Raw genomic sequence first — 22,556 nt, forward strand, 5'->3', positions numbered from 1 at the left:
ACATTACAACAGTGCAAATGCTAAATTTAAGACTTTTACACAAATTCAAGTTTTTTTTTTCAGATGTTGTAGGCTGGTTAATGTTTGTTAAAATAATAACTCAATGCAAAACATGCATTAGCCAGGACCTGTGCAGTTCCTGAAATATCAATGTGAGCAGCTACATAAATCTGGTACAATCATTTATTTATGTGGACATCTTCCACCAAATCAATATCAATATAAGTCTTATTGATTTACAGAAAAATGAAAACTTTCTACATGAGCTTTTATGTCATTCTTTTTACTGGCCTCTTAATATCTGTACTTACAAGTGGTAACTGATGAGCCAAAGCAGGAGATTTGTCATACAGGTCAACTGCATGAAGTCAGTATGAAGTCAGTATTCATATTTTTGTGTTGGGTAAAAGGCTTTGCATGGCTAGGGGCTGCTATCATGTCTGACTTTGTATTATATTACATACACTATTACCAAAAGTATTCGCTCACCTGCCTTGAGTCACATATGAACTTAGGTGGCATCCAATTCCTAACCCATAGGGTTCAATATGATGTCGGTCCACCTTTTGCCGCTATTACAGCTTCAACTCGTCTGGGAAGGCTGTCCACAAGGTTGAGGAGTGGTGTTTATAGGAATTTATGACAATTTTTCCAAAAGCACATTGATGAGATCACACACTGATGTTGGTCGAGAAGGCCTGGCTTTCAGTCTCTGCTCCAATTCATCCCAAAGGTGTTCTATCGGGTTCAGGTCAGGACTTTGTGCAGGCCAGTCAAGTTCATCCACACCAGACTCTGTCATCCATGTCTTTATGGACCTTGCTTTGTGCACTGGTGCACAGTTATGTTGGAAGAGGAAGAGACCCACTCCAAACTGTTCCCACAAGGTTGGGAACATGGAATTGTCCAAAATGCTTTGGTATCCTGAAGCATTCAAAGTTCCTTTCACTGGAACTAAGGGGCCAAGCCCAACTCCTGAGAAACAACCCCACACCATAATTCCTCCTCCAAATTTCACAGTCAGCACAATGCAGTCCGAAATGTATCGTTCCCCTGGCAACCTCCAAACCCAGACGCGTCCATCAGATTGCCAGATGGAAAAGTGTAATTCATCACTCCAGAGAACGCGTCTCCACTGCTCTAGAGTCCAGTGGCGACGTGCTTTACACCACTGCATCCGACGCTTTGCATTGCACTTGGTGACGTGTGGCTTGGATGCAGCTGCTCGGCCATGGAAACCCATTCCATGAAGCTCTCTGCGTACTGTACTTGGGCTAATCTGAAGGTCACATGAAGTTTGGAGCTCTGTAGCAATTGACTGTGAAGAAAGCCAACGACTTCTTTGCACTATGCGCTTCAGCATCCGCTGACCCCTCTCCGCCAGTTTACGTGGCCTACCACTTCGTGGCTGAGTTGCTGTTGTTCCCAAACTCTTCCATTTCGTTATGATAGAGTTGACAGTTGACTGTAGAATATATAGGAGCAAGGAAATTTCACGACTGGATTTGTTGCACAGGTGGCATCCTATGACAGTTCCACGCTGGAATGTTTGTAAAAACAGTCTGCATGCCTAAGTGGTTGATTTTATACACCTGCAGCCAGGCCAAGTGATTAGGACACCTGATTCTGATCATTTGCATGGGTGAGCGTATACTTTTGGTAATATAGTGTAAGTCTGTGCTGAGGCAGAAGAGGGGAAAAATGCAGAATTACAATCCTAATGCTTTGTTCCAATCATTGCTGCTCCTCCCCTCGCAGCCGATCCTTGACCATCTATGTGGCACTGAACCTGGGGGTGGAGGATGATGTTACAGGAAGCCTGATGCTCGTGGGGAGATAGTGCTGCCCCATGGTGACAGCTCCCTCTTCACCTCCTCTTTGACTGCCTGTCTGAAGATGGGGAGAAAAGAGAGGGAGAGAGACGGGGGGGAAAAAAGTTAGAGGACAGTGAGACTGACAGTTATCAATAAAATTAAAATAAAGTTTTACCCTCAGACATCTAATAATAAGCTTTTTACCTTCATAACCTTGTTAAATGCTTTCTCCTCTCCCATTATAAAATCCTGAACATGCAACAATTGATTTTAAAGGTTCACTTGCAGCAAACAGTGTATCCTATTTAAGTTTCTTAGCATTTGGTTACTTCAGGTTTCAAGTTTCCACCATAGCGTAAGGAAGGAAAGAGTTCTTCCCGATCTATCCTAAGAGGAGGGGGGAAAAACTGAGGAGTGAAGCAACAGTCCTAAGTGACACTGCTGCATTTCCTCCACTTTCTCTGGTTGCATGGCAACATAATGGGGATCTGTCATCACATGAAATCAGCATGCCCGACTTGACTTAGATAGGATAATGCAGTATTTTCCATCCACAAACACACACACACCACCTTTATCTCTCCTTGGCTGAAGGAGTGTCTCTCTAGGTGACAGTGGGTGCATATTATCAGAAGTGGGCATGCAGGGGAATCTTGTGGTTGGTGCAGCAAATATTACACATTACAGCACTAGCACTAGCACACTAGCAGCTACATTGGAGACTATGGAATACAGCTAGCTTGGAACTAATAAGTTCTATGGAAATAAAAAACCGGCCCAACGTGTGTCTGCTCATTGCCCTCAAGTTACAATTAAGTGACTTCTTTAAGAGTCAGTAGATGTCAGAGACTTGCCAGACCTCAAAAAGTATAACACACTCACAGGAGGATGTGGTGGCCTTGGGTGACCATTATGTTCTATTACAAGTATTATGGTAAGGGCAGCCAGAGTAAGAGCCGGACGTAATCGCTCATCAAATGCAATAAAGATGCATGAGAGCATGGAGAGATGTTATCATGCAACTAAGAGCAGTCTAGATCTTCTCTGCAGTGACTCAAGTTCTATGTGTAAAATATCATTTTGACAACACATAAATAAGGAACCACGAGTGGTGGGTTGGTAATTCCACTACAGAAAAAACAAATACTTTTTTAAGTAAATGAATGTTGGACAATGGCTCAGATAACAACAGATATTTACAAGCAGTTGCTTATAACTGCTTACTGTTACTAAGCCAACTTAATATTCTGAGAGGCAATGAACCTCCAAATCATCAGTGGCTATCTTCCAAAGGGGCTGGCAAAGTAAACAAAGTAACCAGCGGGTTATTTCACCAGCACCAGTTGGTGGCTGGTGTTGCTTTCCCACTCTTAGCATATGCTTACTTCCACTTCTCCCTCCTCCCTCGGAGCTGGCAGAGGCAGGCCGGCTGCTCATCTGTGGCTCTGACTGTGAAAAGTGGGGTGCCAGTGCCGGGCCTCGACCATGGTGAGTGCTGTTTTGGCTGGCAGCTGTGTCAGGTGTGCGAGGAATGGACTGGCTTGCAAATGCATGGATGTAGTCGTTACTGATGAGAGTGAAAAGAAAAGGAAGAAATAAATGATACATGTTTTGCTTATTGTGGTAATTAACAGAAATTAGTCAATTCAGTCACAGTTTACACTGTGATCTGTGATAGTTAAATAAATAAGCACAACAGTCAAACTAGGAATGCATCATCCACATAGCTGTTGCTTGGCTTACAGTCTTACATTTGTAGACCACATTACTCATTTGATACTGGTGACAAAGATCCTCCAGAGAGAGGCCATCTTTTCATTTGATGAGTTATTCAGCCGTCCTGAGATGCTACAATCACGGACAGATATCATTTCACAAAGATACTGTGTTACAGACAAAGAAATCATAGCTGTGCAAGATCTTGAACCATACACTTGCCCTTGACATTCAATAGTATCCATTACAGTCAATAGCCTCCATTTCTGATGCCACCGTGCCAGACTATTGTATTGATACTTTCGACAGCATGTCAGCAGCTGATTGCTAATACCAATTGGGATAATGTGATGCCATTTTCATATCCAGCCAGTGCTGAAGAAATTATTTTTTAAAGCCACAGTAGCTAGATATTTTTGTGCATCAGCACTAATATCACAGTCTAACACAAAAGCTCAGCAACGTGGATTCCCCCATTTAGAAAAACAGAGGTAAAATCTTTTACATTTTTTAATATTAGTACAGATTAATACTACATAGCTGTATCTCTTTATGTCTATTAGTCCATAATATTTCAGCTCATAAAATAGTTTTACTGTTACAACACAAATTATAGTCATGTGTCTGTGTGTCTCACAGAGATAGTCCGAACTCTGCTAATGTCCTTACAATCAGAGTCAGACAGAAGCCAGATGACCTACATCCTGTCAAGAAATCCTATGCCATATCAAATGGATGGATTGCATTTTGAGCAGTCATATTGGCTCCAAAATCTTTGATATCAAGATTGTGTATCTCACACATGTAGGTGTTATACTTGCAAATTGCAATTTGCATGCAAATCCCTGTGGAGCAGAAATGGGAAAGTGACATATATAAATTGGCCTCGGTCCCACAAAGTCAACATCTACGGGAGCATCAAAGAGACAAGACTGAAGTCTATACCACTAAGTGATGTGTCGATGCTTTCTTCATGTGAATAATTACATATGTTCCTGGGGGCTGGGGAGGAGGGAGGCAGTTTCCTGGGACTCATTACTGTTGGCGGGATTCAGGAGTCAAGTTCCTCTGGGATTTAAAGGATAGGAGAAGCAGGGGAGGCTGGATTGAATGGGTCTCTTTGTGGGCGCTGCTCATTTAAACGCATGTCACAGTCTCACAGACCAGCTTGGCAGTGCTGAGTCACCCATCGGTGTCCAACAACACTCTGGCCAGCTCTCTCCACAGATACAATGACACACATCCCAGGGTTTTACAGAAACCTGTGTAGAGCCATGCAGTGTTTTTTTTACTTACACTAGTCCTTCACAGCCTTAACTCTGGCCTGATGCAGTTGCTACCAATCAAATTACTAAATCAAGCAGCAACTACCACCCAAAGCTGTTAGTTTCTCATTCCTTTGTTTTTAACTGATCCAAATAATAGCATCAGTTTGACTGTAATTACAAACAATTACTGACCTTCTTTCATTATTTTCTAGTTCTTATTGCATCTACCAGAGTATTTTACCTGTTTTAAATGTCTACACCTTATGGATGTTGGCTGGTTTGTCCAAATTGATTCCAGTGTTTGTGATAAAGTTACAGCCAGTGTGTAGCAGAAGGAGAATCAAAGACATATGGTGCTGCAGACGACGGGCGCAGATAGATTTCACGGTCGCCTTCAACCATCTTCTTTTTTTGAGCAGTGAAGCGAAAGTTTGCATTTACAGCAGGCTTCTTTCAGGAAGGCCTGTATACAATATATAGCCACTGTACTGTTTCTTATCATCAGGAAATACAAGCAGCTGAGGCCAGCCTGGGGTCAAGATAGGCCTTCTCCCTCCTCAAATCTTTTGAAGCATTAAAGCAGTTGATTGTCATTCCATTTTCTTTTTTTATGTATTGTATATTTAAGGTATGAACTGAAATGCACTAGGCACATGACAAACATTAGACATGGAGGGCTTCCCATACCACTGCCCAAGCCTTCAAAGGAGAGGACTAGCTGACTTGGGAAGACTGCCATATAGATGGGGCAGTTTGAATGGGCATAAAAATGGTATGAAATATGGTCTGTACTCTTCCCTTCACTTGCATGTATCTACTTTCATTATCTTACCAGATTAATTAACTCTTCCTGACACACAAAGCCGCAGGGCTGTGAGTGTGTGTGTGTTTATCGTTTGTGTTTACCTGGCAGAGTGTCCATTGTGGTCCTCCTGGGAACGTCCTTTCTTGGCTCTACCTTCGTACGGCCCTTCCAACTCTGACTCCTGGGACAACCGCCCAAACTCTGAGTCTGAATGAGTGTGAGAAATTAGAGTTGATAACACTAATTTTCAAAATATACTAAAATGTCTGACTTTGAAACAAATCATATCTTGATCGTAACAAAAACAAAACAAGAACAATGTTAAAGTACTGTTAACACTAACAAACACTTGAGCACTGACATTATTTTAAGGGAAATCCAAATTAGGTCATTAGCCATTTGGTGCTCATTTTGCTGAGTCTTTATCCCTTAAGATTTTTGAGGAAGTTGCTGGAGCTTCCTTGTCTGGAAGTGCCTTGTGTCCTTTGTGGACACTGGGCATCGCTTCAAATAGATCAAAATAAACAGCAACAGGTGGAAGGGAAATTAAAAAAGCTGTTCCACAAAAAGCTGCTGCTTTCAGCACAGTGTGTATTAAGTATGAGTAATCTGACTGCAAACATCTGATCAACAGGGTCAAAGATGCATCATTTTACTCTCTTGAAATTCTACTGTTATTAAGAAACTTTGGAAAAGTAAATAACCCACCAATGCTATGACGTAGGGAGTCGGCAGTGCTGGGGCGACTGCCGGACCTTGTAGGAGGACGAGAGTTGTATCGGGAAGGTGGCAGGCTTCCTTCCTCGCTCTTCTGTCGGCTCAGAGTGTATTCCATGTCCCTGCTGCTCTCAGCCCCCTGACTGTTGGCCCGATAATCACTACACGTTACAAATAAAAACAATACACATCAGATTTTGTTAGAACTTCCTTTGACTTTACTTAGTGACATGTTAACGGCCGACTAACACTCTCTAACAAACTATATAAACTTGTTATATAAATAAAGGTTAGTATTACCATTGTTTGTAGTGAGCCAATGACTGCAATATCAATTACATGCCATGCCATGACACCTCACACTTCCTACTGTATATTCATTACCCATAATAATCCTCCTCCTTTTATTCTTGCTGTCTAGCTTACACTTTTGACAATGTTTTGACAATGGTCTACTTTCAGTATTAGGTGATTCCTGTCTACTCCTGCTGACTCATTCTTTTACAATTCAGGCTTCACACTGATAAATGGCAACATGTAGTATTAACTATAGTAAACTGATCTGTATTAAGAGAATGAGTACAAGAAGTACCGCATTCTTTTCTCTCTCTCTGGTGGTTCACCAGCTCTTTTATTTTGAAAAGTAAAAAACATTATATATCAATTACCTTCAAGAATAGCCTAGAAATATAAAGGTCGGAGGCTGGAATAATACCTTAAGCTGATAAGAAGGACAGACTGTAAAATTAGTAAACAGCTGAATAGGTAACTTACCCTGTATTGACATTACGATGAGAGCTAGGTGTGACTGGCCGTTGTAGTGGCTCATCAACGTGTTGCTGTGGCAGGGGGGTTGATTTCCTTTTTACCTTTGGCATGTTTGTCATAATCTACACAATCACACACACAAGACAGTTGTTAGCATTAATGGACTCTCTCTGAAATTTGTGATTTGGTGTCTGCTCAGCTACCAGCTGAGGTTGACTTCTGGCTCTGGGTTGGTGTTTGTTTGCATAGCTCCCATGAAGTATTATGGGAATTTAACTTTTGTGAAGGCTGTGGTTGATTGGCTGATGCTACTACAGATGAAATGCTGATTGCTTAAAACAAGGAATGTAGAGTTCACTATGGAGATGACTAAAGAGTAACAGATGGACTAAAACAATACATTTTAGACAGCTAGACAGAAGTTTTTTGTTGAGTTTTTGGTGACTAGAGTAATGCAAAATGGTCAATAATCACACAAACAGATAAGCATACGTTTTCAACTTAATAAACTTGTACAAGTATTGTTGATATTTCTGCCAAGTAGCTGCAAACAGCTACAGCAGGCAGACATCCATTTTCTAACTCTGAATGCAGTACTGACAAAAGGGCATGCTGGGGACTCGAGCTGTGCATAAAGAGTATACAATATGTTTTGCTCTTACTCCCAAGTACTCCGTGGTGAGTAGACTCTCTCCAGACAGCTCCCTGTGCTGCGGTTGGATAACTTCCTCTTTATCAATGTCTGCCTCTATTAAATCTTCCTGTTAGAAGACAAATAAGATAAAACAGTTAAAATGATATCATTAGTGTTTAAGAAATCTGTACCATAATGGTCACAAAAAAACAAAAAAAACAACGCCTCGGAGTGCAGTGTCAGTGACCTTTAAATCAAACATTGATGTGTGCACAAATTGGGTTACACAGCAATACAGTGCCTGGATCCAACCCACAAGGGTCTGGCAAAAGACCAGTGTGGTCTGCACTTCTTGGACTCGCTTTCTGAAGTAGGCAACATATATGGGTTTAACATATAGGGGAAGAAAAAAAGGAAGGAAAAAGGAAATGCTATGCTATACACATACACACTACCATATACCTTATCTTGATCACCTATTTTCACACATGCAGAACACACAGGTGACACCCAATATCTGTGTCATGCTGCGATAACATGTTAGACAGCAGGTCTGGTTGTGCTTCCTGTCCCCCTCACTTTTATCATTATTTTTATTTGTGTTTGTTAATCTTACAGTTTGGTGGAATTAATGCAGAGATTTACATGATAAAAACATCAACACCTAAATGTCTAATGGGCCTTACATCATTATCATCCTCTTCCTCTTCATCATCAGACTCTGGCCCCTCCTCATCTTCAGCTGGTTGGAGAACACATAAGGATTTTTAGTACATTTTCCCTATATGCCCATTATTCTTATACATTATATATAAATATTAACACATGAGAATAACAAACAATGTCAATTAAATGTTTTGATTTTTACAGAATACATTTTTAATTCACCAACCTGAGTTCAGCTGCTTAATGATGAACTCGAACTGCCTGTTGAGGTCTGGGTTTTCCTCTTTGCTATAGCAACGGAGAATTTCTTCTACACTCTGCGCACATGAAGGGAAACAGTTACACTAGTGTGCAGCAGACTCCAGCTGAGCATACTCTCCATCCACTTTAACTTTGATTGCATAAGAAATAATTATATTTTCCTGTTACAAACTCATCCCACTGGCTGACCGGTGTCTGTGAGTAGAGTTTAGGTGTCGTCTAACTGAACCCTGAATGCTGTCTGTGTGCTGACATAAAGGAAGACGAATAGAGAACAAAACACAAACTGCGTCTGTTTCCTACAAGAAGGTGAAGAGATTTCTGCTATCTCACCATCTCTTTGGCTTCCTGCCGCACTGAGGGAATACACAGGATGCTGTACAGGGCTCCATTCACATATGGTCGAATCTGAGGAAAACAAAGTGACACACACACACCTTGTATAAACATGCAGCAATTAGGAAACATAGATACAAAAAAACTATGGATACTAATGGATCAAAAAAAGCATAGAAGCTGTTGACACCTTTTAATAAGAATGAATAAAGTCAGTACTGTTTTTTGTTTTAAAGACATTCTTATAGCCATAGCAAATTTCTGTGACTGCCAAACATTCAGAAAGGCTTGACTAAACTTACCCTTTTGCAAGCCTAGATGTGTCTTCTTGGGTTAAAGTAGCACTAATATTTGAGTACAACAGACTAGGGGGTGGGGAAACTGTAATCACGTATCAGAATTGTTGTTCTTTTTTTGGTGGTGTCTCTTTGGAATTAGACAAAAACTACACATTTCAACCTGTCTATATGTAGGTGCTGACAGATGTGTGTGTTACCTCATGGTTCTCATGTCCAAGGAGGTCAGTCAGAACCTTTAGCACATGCTTGCCGTTTTCTGCACACTTCCTTTTTCCTGTACAAAGACAGCCATCCACACAAACACATGCATACACACACAGAGAGCCACGCAGAACGCTGTTTTTGTTTGTTCCCAGCTGTCTAATTTTTTGTTTTTATCTTTCACAGAGTAATGATTCCCTTCAGGCCAATATTTTTTAAATTTACTTTGCCTTTTATCTTTCTGTGTGTATCATAATATAACCACTGATAAATCAAATGTGTCATGGTAAATGATTGTGGCAATCTGAATAGCCTGGACATGCACAGTGGTGACTGTGTCTGTGACGTCCTAAACTCTAAGCAGCCTATTGATCCACAAAGTCACATCAAATCCACTCTGACTGTAAACAGAATATTCTAAAATGACTTCTATAGTATATATTACTATGACTTAGCTCTGAATATGCACGTGCTCCACTCACCTTTTGTTCGCAGACACAGGTTCATAAGCAGAGCTGTGGAGTACTGCAAGGTGTAGTCATTAAGGCAGTCTGAGTCCTGCAACTCATCCACCAGCCAGCCAATCAGATCATCTGCTATCATGGCTGTCTGCTGGCATCTCCTAATGCGACATGACGAAAAACTTATAAGCACATTGATTCGTGGAAAAGCAAGTAAAAACCAATTTGTAGTGTTTGCACATTTGTTATACACTTTCAAAAAGTCAGTTTGTCCTTAACTAACAATAATGCTATAATGTATCATAACTCAATATATAACTTCGTATTTAATCTGTTTTATAAACATATGATTTAGTTTAACCTTTACTCTAGGCAATAATAACCTGGTAAAAAAGTTACCTGAGGCTGAGTTTCTGCAGAGCTACTAGCACGTTTTCTCTAGTCAAGGAGTCCTTTTCCTCCTTCTTGAGCACTTCTGTCAGGAGCTTCAGAAGAATGGGAATTTGGGAGAGGTAAACACGCCCTGTAACAAAAACCACCACTTCATCACAAAAAGATTCCTCTTTATAAAACAATCTCACCACATATTGTATCATTACAACATTGTCTAAAGAATTCCCTCTATAGTTACTGGCATGCTGCTGTTAGAGTACCATTAGCAGTTTTTAATCCTGAACTGAAAAGCCATTAAGGTCTTCTCTATCAATCCATGTTTCCATCTTATATCTCATCTTACGAGGGCATAATGATGCTAAGCCAAATCTAATGGCAGCTGAGAACTTACCCTCTGCAAGCGAAGCAAAGGCATTGATCAGGCGAGCCATGTATTGGCGGACAGTTTGGTTTGTTGATCTCATTAAATGAAGCACGGTTTTCTGAGGAAAACATCAAATGTAGGGCAGTGTAAAAAGGCAGTCATTCTGGCATTCTGACCTGACCACAGTGAGCAATACATTTGCTTTTTTCCAACAAACAATTCGAATTCACTGGATAAGATAATGTGTGCATCTAAATATACTGGTATCATTTAGAGGTGACTTGAAAGACTGATGCGATTACACAGACAAAAGAAACCAGTTGTGGAAGAAGGATCATTTTTTTCTTTTGTTAAAAAAGACATCGTCTTAAGCCAAAAAAAAAATACACAAATACACAAATAAAGTATGTAATAAAACCTGTTCAGAGGCTGAAGTTTTGAATACAATTTGAGTTTCCCGCTCTGCAAATCCTTGTTAATATTATAACTTCCTTAAAAAAACAATTTGAAATATAACAAAAATAAAAACAGATCAGATTTTTGAAATAATTTCAATTCAGGTTGTGGTATACAGGTGATAATAAGAAAAGAAGTAAATGTGAGTGTGTTTATTGTAAAGCTAAAATCCTTCCTTCTTTCTTAGGAGGTCATAAAATTAGGTGTGATTCACTTCGTATGTAAATAAGTCTATGGTGAGAAACAAAGCTGTGTGTTCATCATCTTAGTCCAGCTTGAAATTAGAGCCTGGGGATTAATTTAGCAGAGCGTCCTTAGTAGTAGTTACTTTAAACTTCTGCTTCAGTGATTCAGTGAAATATAGGGGTAGGTAAAAACAAAATCATCACCATCCGTTTACACTGTTATATATATATATATATATATATATAAAAAAAACATATCCTCCACCTGTTCAGTACTGTAGCGCTCCAGCAAATCGTTGCTGATGTAGGCCTGAAGCACCGTGTCTCTCTGTTCACCTGGCAGTGAGTGAGTTAGTCTCTGAAAACGGACACAAAGCAGACCTGATTGTAAGAACCCAAAAGCTTAAACTTGCTTTACTTTACTTCAGACTCACAACCTAAAAGCTATACAAAAGAACACAGTGTTCTCACCCAGCGCAGTGCCTGAAGCAGTAGAGACCTGAGTCTGTCTGGGCCTACAAGCAGGTCTTTCTTTAGCTTGTCATAATCTAATGAGGGCAGCACTGGTACATCCTTAGGTCTCCTGAAGATTAGTGAAAATGTCAGCCATGTTTTATCATAATGTAAAGAAAAAAAATCTTCAAATTTAAGACTTACTCCGGTGCAATGGAAGCTCGTAGCAAGGAGGAGGCCTGCAACAGACAGCACACATTAAGAGAAGAAGACAATTAGAAGCAGACTATACAGTTTCATTATACTACATTTATTACATTTTTAATTAAAGCATCTCATTAACCCATGCAACTGTTCAATTAAATCACATTTTTTGTGTCTGGACCCCATACTAAGCAGGTAAATGCTGTCCATTTAAGGTTAACTGCTGTCCAAATAAGTAATTGGCAGTCTTTAAACATGCACATCATGCTTGTACATGCTTTACACTGGGACATGAGCTGTTACATAACATCATCCATGCAGTAAATGGAAGGCAAATACTGTCTATAACCGAAAACCAGAAAAGGTGTGTTAGTATCTCAGCATTTGTTACTCAGTGCACCCCTACTACAGGCCTGTATGTGGCTGAGAGTGAATGAAGTGGAGGCTTCTGGACAGGGAAATACGTCATTGGGTAGTGTTATGTGTGTGTAGAGGAAGGTAGAAACTAATCGTTGCTTTTGTTTTTTTCTACTGAAACTGGATTCGGAGTACTGAAATCCAATCTGAAGCATGGGAGGTTGGACCTATAGTGGCAGCAGCCTTAGGTCAGGGAAGTGATCCGAGACGTTTGAGGTATCAGATGTTCTGGCCACATTTTTGCTTTGCTGCGCTGTAGGTAATACAGGAGAAGGGAGGGGAAAACCATGATACCGGGGTTATTTCTTTTCTTTCTAACCATTTTGAGAAAGATGAAGGAAGAGAGGGGCATGTTTCCATGTGACATCTATGTGACATTTGACATCCAACTCTGGATTAGCATAAATGTATCATAGACATTGTTGTCTAGTAACAGGAAAGTCCTAAACATGTACTAAAGGCACAAATAAACTAAACTGGAATCCTCATTGATTCTCTGATTTCAGCCGGACATGTACAGAAAGTAAGGGCTTGACCCAAATTAACCCACAACACGCAGTTTACATAAGAGATGTCTTGACTCTTTAGCGTGTCGTCTGACAATTTATCCTTTTACGACTGTGGGGACAACTGAAGACCATCTATTGTTGATGTTATTGTCTAACCAAGCAGCTCTACTCCCTTTCTTATCAATGTTTTCCCACCGAGCAATCATCCCAAATTCACCTTCAAATGCAGACAGATTATGTTTAACATGCGTGCACACAATAATATTAAGTGTTCCTGGTGCCTCTTTTCAAATGGTGTAATTTAAGCCACCCTGTTTGAGAACCTGATCGTGAGAGAAACGCTTCTACATCAAAGCACCTTGTGTTGGCTATTCTTGTCGTGTAATGGTGGCTGGCTACACTCTTTCAAAAGCTATACCATTCAACATCAGCGGGAGAAAATTGAAACTAAAAACACAATCGGCTAAGAAGAAGAGTGAATAGAAGAAATAATAACTGAGGTCAAGTGAATTTAATGATGAGGAGCTCTTCTTTGGTTTGCAAAGTGGCCTGACATAAGAGGTCGTTTTTGCTACAAATTAAGCCAAATGTCTCTTTAACATGGAACAGTAGTTCTAGTAGGATCCAGAAAACAATGGCATGTCCTATAGATTTTATACAACGTCAAGCAAAACAAATGTGTACATCTTGGGAGGTGGGGCAGACATAAAGACAAAGAGGATGAGGAAGACTAGGAGGCACGGCGGAGCGCAAGCAGGAAGGGAAGTAGGGACCTAAACGCTGACGAGAAGTGGAAGAGGAAGATGAAAACTTACATAGCCATCATCATAGGGACTCATAGAGTAATATCCCTTTGTGGACAAAAGCATCACAGACACAACAACACAAACACACAGAAAAAACAAATCAGTTCACAACAGAAAAGAAACAAGATTTCGCAAAGCCAAAATTCAACACCACGATGAAGGCCACTGACAGCAAGCGAGGTCATCAAGCTGTAGACAGCTCAGAAGCAAGGAAGTAAAATCTTTACCTTTGGCCACAAGGATGATTTCATTTCTAACAATTGCAGTTAGCATTTCAAAGAGGATTGGTGTGGTAGTTTACTGTGTTTATCTTCAAAGTTGTGTCCTGGGAATGTAACTTTCTAACAAGCCTTCCATGTATGTGTGTATTAATGTGACCCCTCAATTACATGGAGGTTTCCACCTGTCCCTCACAAAGGGACATGGCAGATGAAACTGTCTCCATCTTTCCATGTCCTTCTCTGTCACTGTGATCTGTGACACAAGAGCCACTCTGAGTGCAGTTGTCCCTGACAGTCCTGCTCCTATCGGCACCCCACCACTTGACATTATTCTTGCTTTTACTGAGACTACCGTGAGGCCTGGAGGCTCTGCACTGTTATTCTTTTTTCAGTGAGGTGTGCAGAAGAGTGAGAAAGATAGATCTGTGCACTCCTACTCACAGTGCCGGGTCTGGTGAAGTCAGTGCTCTGCCCAACGCTCTGCCTCATCTGGCTGCTGAACAGGCGAACACACACACTCTGCAGGTACTCAGGGGAGATCTGCAAGAAAACACAGCATGCCCCTTGAGCTTTAAGCTACTGTGTGTGTGGAAAGAGCAGGATTACCATATGTGTGTCCCTGTTTAATAGCTGTGTCAAGAAATAGCATACTGTCTGTGAAGATTCTCAGTCAATAAGGTTATGTTTTACTAAGAGGCAACTGGAAACAAAACTGTGTATAAACAGGCAGTTCCATACACAGCGGTGAACTTTGCAAAATAAAAACTGGAAAATTTGTACATGCAACATATCTGTATGAACGTGTGGTTTGGCCCACCATGTTTCCTCTAAAGGTCGCCTCCAACGATTCCACAAGCTCAGCAGTGATTCCAATCAGGCTGTGGTAGTCGGCCCGTATCTTGTTCAACTTTCGCACATAGCTGGTGATACGGCGGTCCGACTCAACCAACTGGAGCTGCAACTGCTGCATAGCATCTGCACAATCACACAAACATTATGATAACATTTCAGATACAACTGACAATGTATTAGAAATGCATTGTTTTCAAATTAAAACAAAGAAAATTAAGATGGATGACTGTTTTTAATGGCCTAATACACTTCAAATGGCATACTTTGACAGTAACATTTACCTTTGGTGCTCCTTCCACCCTCTTTCTGCAATGCACTTGTTAAAGGAAACATTCGTACATACTCATATGTAGAAGAGTTGTTGAGACAACTCTAAAGTAACCTGGGTTCTTAAGTGTCACACAAATGTTTGTTTATGGCCTTCAGTCATGTTTTATTTGTGTATGTGTCCACAACTTCATACTAAAGAGCAACATTTGTGCATGTAAGATGGATATGGTCAGCTCTTGAGATGATAGTTGCTGTGGGGTTCAATTTCATGAATGTGCAAAAAGGAAAGTGAATCCACTGAGCCAATTTTGTCCTTCTACTCAAAGGCATGAGTCAGTCATGCAAAGACCAAACACAGCTATTGATAAATGCAAATCTGATCGTTAGCTGTCTGCTTTTATCTGAGATGTAAATATTTTAGCTACACCAACTTTCCCTATGCCGTGCGTAAATTCTGTAAATTACCCCATCTGGTCTCCTTTTGATGGATGTTTATGTTGTTTTGTGCTGTGACAGCAATGCAGCATGCTATCAAATGTGCAGTAAATTGAAAATGTAAAGAGTGGAATTGAGATTTGAGAACAGTTCTCAGTAAAAACTTGTGAGTGAGATGGGATAAAAGGATACGTATAGAGTCAGCAGCCTCGGGCTGTTGGATGCCTTTAGTGTCACTGACAGGAACTGCTCCAGCTTATCCTTCAACTGCGGCATCCAGGAATCCTACATACATGGTTAAAACACACAATTAAGTTTATACTGAGGGTAGTATTAGGTAATAATAATATGTAGTACCAAGACAGCAAAAACCAAGGTAATGTTCTGAACTATATAAGCACCTGGAAAAGATGTTTGAAGGAGGGGTGGACAGTAGGATTGGGGACGAAAGGCAAGGCATAGTAAGGCAAAAACTCTGTAGTCTGGCTCAGTGCTGTTCCCCGAGTTTCCAGGTACTGCTTGAAGTAGGAAATCCGCCCCTCAAATTCAGCTTGGTCCTGCAGGCAGAGTTTTAAATGACACATTTTAAATAAATAACTTGTTTTTTGCACTGCTTGGCATAATGAATGATATGTTTCATTCTTAACAACCACAACAATAAGAGGCTGCTACTTTTTATTCAAGTGACATAATTTTAAACCCTGTTGCACACACTCAATAACACTTCTATCCCACTGTCTGCAGAGAGATAGCCTCTGAAAAACAGCACATAACAGCAAACTTTTGGTTTTATTTTTTATGTATTTTAAATTTATAAATAAAGAAAAACTCGGGATCATCTGTACATACCTGTCTACGAGGGTGCCTCCTCAGCGGGTAGATGGTAAAGTGGACGTGGAGGTAGAACTCCAAGCTCTGGGCCTCAGCGTCTGTGTCTTTTACCTCAGAGGGAATATTCTCTGTCCACAGCTCAAAGAACACTTTGTGGTCCCCATCATCAAATGAACTGAGGAAGTCTTTCTACACAAAAAGGTTGGGAAAAGTAGTAGTTCTTAAGATGCTGACTTTGTAAACTTGCAACTTGTGATATCGCTCTTTATTATTTACCTGAATAACCCGTGTTTTTAAGTCTCTGAGATTACTTCCCCGAGGCTTTGAGACAAGCTTGCCTTTGCTTTGGCACTCCTTGTCAAAACTGTGAACGGTCTCTTCAAATTCCTCAAACTTAAGGTACTAAAAAAGACAGAGACTATCGTCATTAACCACAGCCTCCTATAGCTTTTGCACAACTCTTGTCTTGACAGCTATAGTTAAGCTTACAAAAAAGTTGTGTTTAAATTAACTCGATATGCATGTTGTCAAATCTGTTACCTCCTTGATCATCCCAAGAAGATCGGCTTCTGTTGCCAAGATGTCCCCCATCTTGGCTGCCTCTCTGGAGTCCCTGGAACTCATGTGAGTGCAAGAAACCTCCAAGTACTGCGAAGACTTCTGCTCTCATTCAGTAATGTTTGCTCTCCCAGTCAGCATTCTGCACGAATAAGATAACACGTGTGAAAGGGGGCCATATGAAAACCAACACATTTATTACAAGGCTATTCCAAATTAATATGGTACAATCCATTTATATACTTGTGGGCTCTTTAGAGTCTAAAATTATACTCTACATTTTTTAGTAAAACGACATTTCGTTTTTGCTATAATAACAATAAGGAAATAAACATATTTTCACATACAGTCAACTTTAGCGACAGTAATATTTGCATTCGGCTAAATTAGCCGACAAGCTAGCTAATCGGTTTTACATTACAGACTTCCTTACCTTGGTCGCACGTAATTGAGTTGCTGAATATAGACCTTCAAACCTTTCAAGGCGTCCGTCCGCAGCATAAATGTGTACAATCTATTTTAACGGGTTTTATGGTCACTAATACGGTGGCTTATCAGTCAGTTAGCCATTAGCTAGCAACCGTACACAGAGAGGACGCTAAAAAACACCTAGCAACCATATGGGTGAGAAATGCAGGCCGGAAAGTAGAATATAATGTTGTAAATGTTGACAATCACGAACTCCACGTTGCACACGTTTAGCGAAAACATGACATTTATTTCTTCTTTTAGGGAACAGCAAGAGACTATCGTAATACTAAGTATTTAGTATTTTAAGTATTTATATGGCGCAGTCTATCGTGAACGTGCTTTGTTTATACGTCGTAAAGCATACTCAGATGTCGTAAATACTAATGCATACAGACAATTTTGAAAGTTAGTTCACCATTTTTTATTTTTAGATTAATAACTTTTTACATATCGTTATATTCATATTTATAGTTTTATCCAAAAAAGTACGTGTTAAATTCATAATGCGTTGTGTATGTATTTTCAACCGGAAGTACTTTTGATGCCAAAGGTTGCGCACATTGTTCCTGCGCGGTACAGTCAGATTCGGATACTAATGAATGAAGTTTCACTCGAATAAGATATTCAACGCACATATTGATCACTCGCTGCATTTGAGAGAAACTGGCTGACCGCCATACCACTGTCTTCACAATATAGTATAAGACTTCTGTCCTATTTGAGGTAAGCTTGGGGAATCTTGTGGGGAACATGCTAAAGCTAATAGCTAACCCAGACAGAAGGCAGTGCTGAAGTTGTGTGTTATGACTAATTCAGCAATGCAGGGCAGCAGCAGCCTTGTTATGTTGATGTTGAGTGGTGAGGGGGGTCAGCGGATCATTGACACAATTATGAAGCTGACTGTTGGTGAAATTCCCCTAAAGTTTTGTTTTGTTTTTCGTTACCAGTTCGTAGACTGAGACAGAGATGGCTGGGATTCTGTTCGAGGATATCTTTGATGTAAAAGACATCGATCCAGACGGCAAGAAGTTTGACAGAGGTATGTAACATATAAAGACAACGCGAACTTGATTGTAACTTGTTGTAATTCAACTATATAATTATAACATATCATCCAGTATTTATTATTCAGCGGCCTAATGCTTATATTGTAATAGTTTCTTAGTCTTTGCTATTTGTGGCCAATCCATTCATGTAGCCTAAACTATCTACTGTTTGTTTGTTACCGATTTTGCATCTGTGTTTTGTCTTAATGGCTCATTCATATTTGGTTTCATGTATATACAGTGATCATTCAGTTTGAAAGTCAACTAACGCTCACTCTTCTATGACTTGATTATGTTCAGTGTCTCGTCTACACTGTGAAAGTGAGTCTTTCAAGATGGACCTAATTTTGGACGTTAACATCCAGATCTATCCTGTTGATCTTGGTAAGAGAAAAACAAATCTTGTATATGTTTAGTTTAAGCTAAATATTATACAATATTGTCATTTAATAGTTCATTTTTGTGTGCTAACATAGCAAGCATTATCAAGCTATAGTCTGACACAGTTTAGCTGTGATGTGTACTGCAGGCAGTGATCAGAGCATTGTCAACACGTATCTGCTCCTGGACTAATGTGTTATAATACTCTGTGTCAATTTATTAAGGTGATAAGTTCAGACTGGTTATTGCCAGCACATTGTATGAAGATGGAACGCCAGATGATGGAGAGTACAATCCTCAGGATGATCGGCCATCTAGGTAATACAGTTTAGTTCAAGCATAATGTGAGTACTTTGCTGATTGGGCTTAGTGTTCTAACATCTCTTTGGTGATATTTTCAGAGCAGACCAGTTTGATTATGTGATGTATGGGAAAGTTTACAAGATTGAGGGTGATGAGACTTCAACTGAAGCTGCCACACGTCTGTAAGTGAATTGAACATGAAAAGAAAGTCATGTGTGTCTGATGGTGAAATTCACATAAAGATTTTCATTCTAAACAGTCCTGTGGACATGATAAATCAGTTCCGTGGTTGTTTTTTATTCTTCCAGCTCTGCCTATGTGTCTTACGGAGGCCTCCTCATGAGGCTGCAGGGAGATGCCAACAACCTTCACGGCTTTGAGGTGGACTCCAGAGTGTACCTCCTCATGAAGAAGCTGGCCTTCTAAAATTCACCCGACTACCTGCTTAGTTTCTTCCACTGCCATCGGCAACTGAACTGGAGCACATGGAGGCTGTAGAAAACATCTTTTATATTCTTGGTTATTCAAAATGGCTCCTCCAAGGTGAAGGACTGCAGGCGTAAGACTGATACGTAACAACTGCTGCAACCTCTGCCTGCTGCCAAACTGTAAATAAAGATTTTTTTTATACAAAAATGATTCTTAAACAGTTATGTTGGATCACACTTTGTTTCTGCTTATTCTTTAAATCCATGACCAATAAGATTTGTTTATATTATCTCTAATATCTCTACATTATATTTCTAGGGTTCAGAGTAAGTGCTTTATTTTTTTTCTACTTTAACTCGGTGTTTACATTCCCACCTTTTCTGTCGGGCTTACATTCACAGCCTCAGGGCAACAGCATGACATATTTTAGATAATGTAAATATTTTAACCCCACCTCTTTACCATGCATGCCACTGGGGAACAGTTGTGTATTAACTCGGATGTCAGCAAGTTAAAATGTGGCCACTCAGGAGACAGAAAATTGAATTAAAGGCAGGGAGGAAGGTTTTGTACTTGTAATAATGAATGTTCCAGGATGGGAAAGGGCACTGCCAGTGACTCACACACACACACACACACACTGCTGATATGTGCATGAAAAGCCTTCACTACCACATGGAGTGATGCAGGACAAAAAGACTAGCTGTGCAGTAGAGATATATGCATGGGAAATATTGGGGTTAAATGTGTGTACGTGTACCATTTGTTTTCAGAGAGTTAGTCATGTAATGATCATGCTACACATCTAGTTGCACACGAGTGATTTACCCTTTAAGGAGGTAAAAACCTCTTCGGGAGCTTTATAGCTGTACTTCTAGGCCTTTGGTGAGATTTGTATAGTGTATAAATACAAATTATAAAACAAAAAAATACACATTTAATATGACAGTATTATTAAAGCGTCTTCAATCAGACAGTACTGGAGGTACACTAAACACATACACATCATATCACATACACATAATTTGAGACACAGCTAGAAACAGATATGGTATTTTTTTTATTCATTTAGACTTAAAGGCTAAATCTACCTTTAACCATCTTCCCCTCAGACCATGGTGACCCCGTTAACACAGAAGTATTTTAACTTTAGGGAGCTGGAGAACAGCGTGATGTACTGTCTCGGCGGTTTGGTTGTCATCGCTGGCTTCCTGTTTGTGCGCTGGCTGAGCTGCCATGTTGCAGAGAGAGTGGTCCTTGCCATTGGTCTGATCATCTGCAACATCTCCTGCACCTGGTGAAGATGACGGAGTTCATCATAGGAGTCTTTCTGCAGGTTTTGGGCTTGCCATTTGTAGCTGTGGCTCAGGTGTCACTCTTCTCTAAAGTAACTTCAGAGAAAACACAAGGTGCGCTATGGCACCATCTGTTGGACGAGTGTGCGCATAGCATGATAAATGCCACTCAATTCTTGTAGCTTGTTCAGCATTTTTCGTCATGAATGAGAGACGTTAAATGTATTCCGCTTTTTATGTAAGTAATAAGCCCTATGTCCTTATGGTGAGACTTCATATCTGTTTCTCTGTAGGTTTCAGCCAGGGGGTGCGTCGCTCAGTGGGGGGCCTAGCAACCATCCTGGGCCCTCTGTGGGCTGGTGGTCTTACAGAAAACATGTACCTCATGATGGGCGTGATGATGGCACTGCTAACGGTAGGCTGAAGGAAATTAAATAGAGATTGAAGATGTGAAAAAATGAGTCTGTCTGTGGATATGTGGAAAAAGATGGATTTGTTGTTTAACTAGTGGAAGTACTGTATCCTGGGCAATGGGGTCAAAAGCTATTTTTATGTTCTTTTTAGAATGAAATAAATCTGGTAGCATCTAAATAATTAGGAACAAATATAAATATTTAGATTCTATTCAGTAGGTTTTATCGAAGTAGCCTTACTGCAAATTCCACTACTGCCTTCTTGTGGTGGTTTAAAATTAGACCCCCCATTTGTGTAATGTAGTGCATTTTATTTTTGCTTCAAGTTAATCTTACAATGAGAATCTTAATAGGAACTAATGAGAAACAAACAAACCACAGAAAAGACTTCAAAGTTACAAAAACAAGTTGCAAGTTGACATATATAGCCAGAAGCTCCGCTTAGATTAGAGAACAAACGAGCATAACAAAATGCTTGCGATGTTTGTAATGACGCGTGGGCAAACCAGCGCACCACAACCAAATGTTTTCCCTGTCACAGGCAGAAGAGGAAAACAAACCGGGGTATGTTCCTGTGTGAGAGAGAGAGAGAAAGAGAGACTCACGGAACCGTTACATATGGATTTGTGGAGACAAATATAGAAACAATTAACCAGGGGTGCTGCTAAGTATGTTAGGACTCTACTGGGCAAACATTCACAGGGGACCATCAAAAATATAGAATTTAAAATCAAAGAAGGTCAATGAACTACCTGTTTTTTCTGTTGAGAATGCTCAGGATGCTGACTGAACTAAAATCATAGTGAATCTTTACAAGTCATATGCTGTGTGGAATACTAAACTTACATTTACTATTATCTGCATCTAAAGGAGGCATTTAAACCTCTGCTGCTGCTGCTGGTTTCAGAAATGTAAAGAATAATCCTCAGGAAACGATAAAGACACAGAAGTAATACAGAAAATATTTTTTTATATATATATTAACATAGGTTATAAATTATCTGCAGATGATGCTGGCTTTCTCATACAACCGGCTGGTGGAACCTGCAGTTGAGGAAGAGGACAGCGTTGACAACTGTGGCTGACACAGGAAAAAGGGATTGTAGAGGTATTGGAGTGTTTTTAAAAACTGTAAAGAAAGAACATTGTCTTTTGATTACTTTGAGCATACTAGCTTTTACCGGCCTCAGGCAGCTTGCCCCCCCCCCCCCCCCCCCCCCTCCTTCATGTCCATAAGCAGCTTTTGGTCCAGCATGTAAGGTGAAAACACTCACCACAACTCACAGCATACAGCTTGGACTTGTTGCTTTTTTGTGCA

General features: G+C 40.2%; 3 protein-coding genes across 4 annotated transcripts in view; 2 read left to right on the forward strand and 1 right to left on the reverse strand.

The window, feature by feature from the left end:
* Nucleotides 1–22,355, forward strand: part of mfsd8l1 (major facilitator superfamily domain containing 8-like 1) — a 35,153-nt gene extending 12,798 nt beyond the window's left edge. The window contains exon 11 of the mRNA XM_028403533.1: nt 22,246–22,355. Within this exon, the coding sequence (XP_028259334.1) occupies nt 22,246–22,323 (78 nt within the window). The 3' untranslated portion in view covers nt 22,324–22,355. The remainder of the gene's footprint in view (nt 1–22,245) is intronic.
* Nucleotides 1,754–17,494, reverse strand: LOC114434356 (lisH domain-containing protein ARMC9-like). Of its 2 annotated transcripts, XM_028403529.1 has the most exons (26): nt 17,334–17,494; nt 16,883–17,042; nt 16,619–16,744; nt 16,361–16,531; nt 15,913–16,068; nt 15,704–15,796; nt 15,088–15,112; nt 14,772–14,929; nt 14,396–14,494; nt 13,743–13,778; nt 12,002–12,036; nt 11,816–11,927; nt 11,610–11,702; nt 10,731–10,821; nt 10,346–10,469; nt 9,968–10,107; nt 9,482–9,558; nt 8,983–9,057; nt 8,615–8,705; nt 8,409–8,464; nt 7,751–7,849; nt 7,095–7,210; nt 6,312–6,481; nt 5,705–5,810; nt 3,200–3,381; nt 1,754–1,890 (listed from the first exon to the last, which is right to left on the reverse strand). In XM_028403529.1, exons 2-26 carry the CDS (start codon nt 16,964–16,966, stop codon nt 1,868–1,870), a joined length of 2,538 nt encoding a protein of 845 aa, XP_028259330.1. In that variant the 5' UTR covers nt 16,967–17,042; nt 17,334–17,494; the 3' UTR covers nt 1,754–1,867. The 2 variants fall into 2 exon arrangements, with proteins under 2 accessions (XP_028259330.1, XP_028259331.1); XM_028403530.1 differs by lacking the exon at nt 13,743–13,778.
* LOC114434358 (RNA polymerase II, I and III subunit H) lies at nt 17,932–19,748 on the forward strand. Its single transcript, XM_028403534.1, has 6 exons — nt 17,932–18,094; nt 18,319–18,410; nt 18,718–18,801; nt 19,023–19,116; nt 19,200–19,283; nt 19,410–19,748. The coding sequence occupies exons 2-6, from the start codon at nt 18,338–18,340 to the stop codon at nt 19,525–19,527; spliced, it is 453 nt and encodes a 150-aa protein (XP_028259335.1). The 5' UTR covers nt 17,932–18,094; nt 18,319–18,337; the 3' UTR covers nt 19,528–19,748.
* Nucleotides 22,356–22,556: the final 201 nt, after the last annotated feature.

The sequence above is a fragment of the Parambassis ranga genome, chromosome 4 (genome assembly GCF_900634625.1).
Source record: "Parambassis ranga chromosome 4, fParRan2.1, whole genome shotgun sequence".
NCBI classification, from domain to species: domain Eukaryota; kingdom Metazoa; phylum Chordata; class Actinopteri; family Ambassidae; genus Parambassis; species Parambassis ranga.

Bases quoted from the DNA above. Each gene is read 5' to 3' on its own strand.
- LOC114434356 (XM_028403529.1), bottom strand. From the start codon at position 16,966: ATGAGTTCCAGGGACTCCAGAGAGGCAGCCAAGATGGGGGACATCTTG. The intron at 11,928-12,001 runs GTAAGTCTTAAA...ACTAATCTTCAG, and splicing joins CGAGCTTCCATTGCACCGGA to GAGACCTAAGGATGTACCAG. The intron at 7,211-7,750 runs GTAAGAGCAAAA...GTGATTGTGTAG, and splicing joins TCACCACGGAGTACTTGGGA to ATTATGACAAACATGCCAAA.
- LOC114434358 (XM_028403534.1), top strand. From the start codon at position 18,338: ATGGCTGGGATTCTGTTCGAGGATATCTTTGATGTAAAAGACATCGAT. The intron at 18,411-18,717 runs GTATGTAACATA...GATTATGTTCAG, and splicing joins CGGCAAGAAGTTTGACAGAG to TGTCTCGTCTACACTGTGAA. The intron at 19,284-19,409 runs GTAAGTGAATTG...TTATTCTTCCAG, and splicing joins ACTGAAGCTGCCACACGTCT to CTCTGCCTATGTGTCTTACG.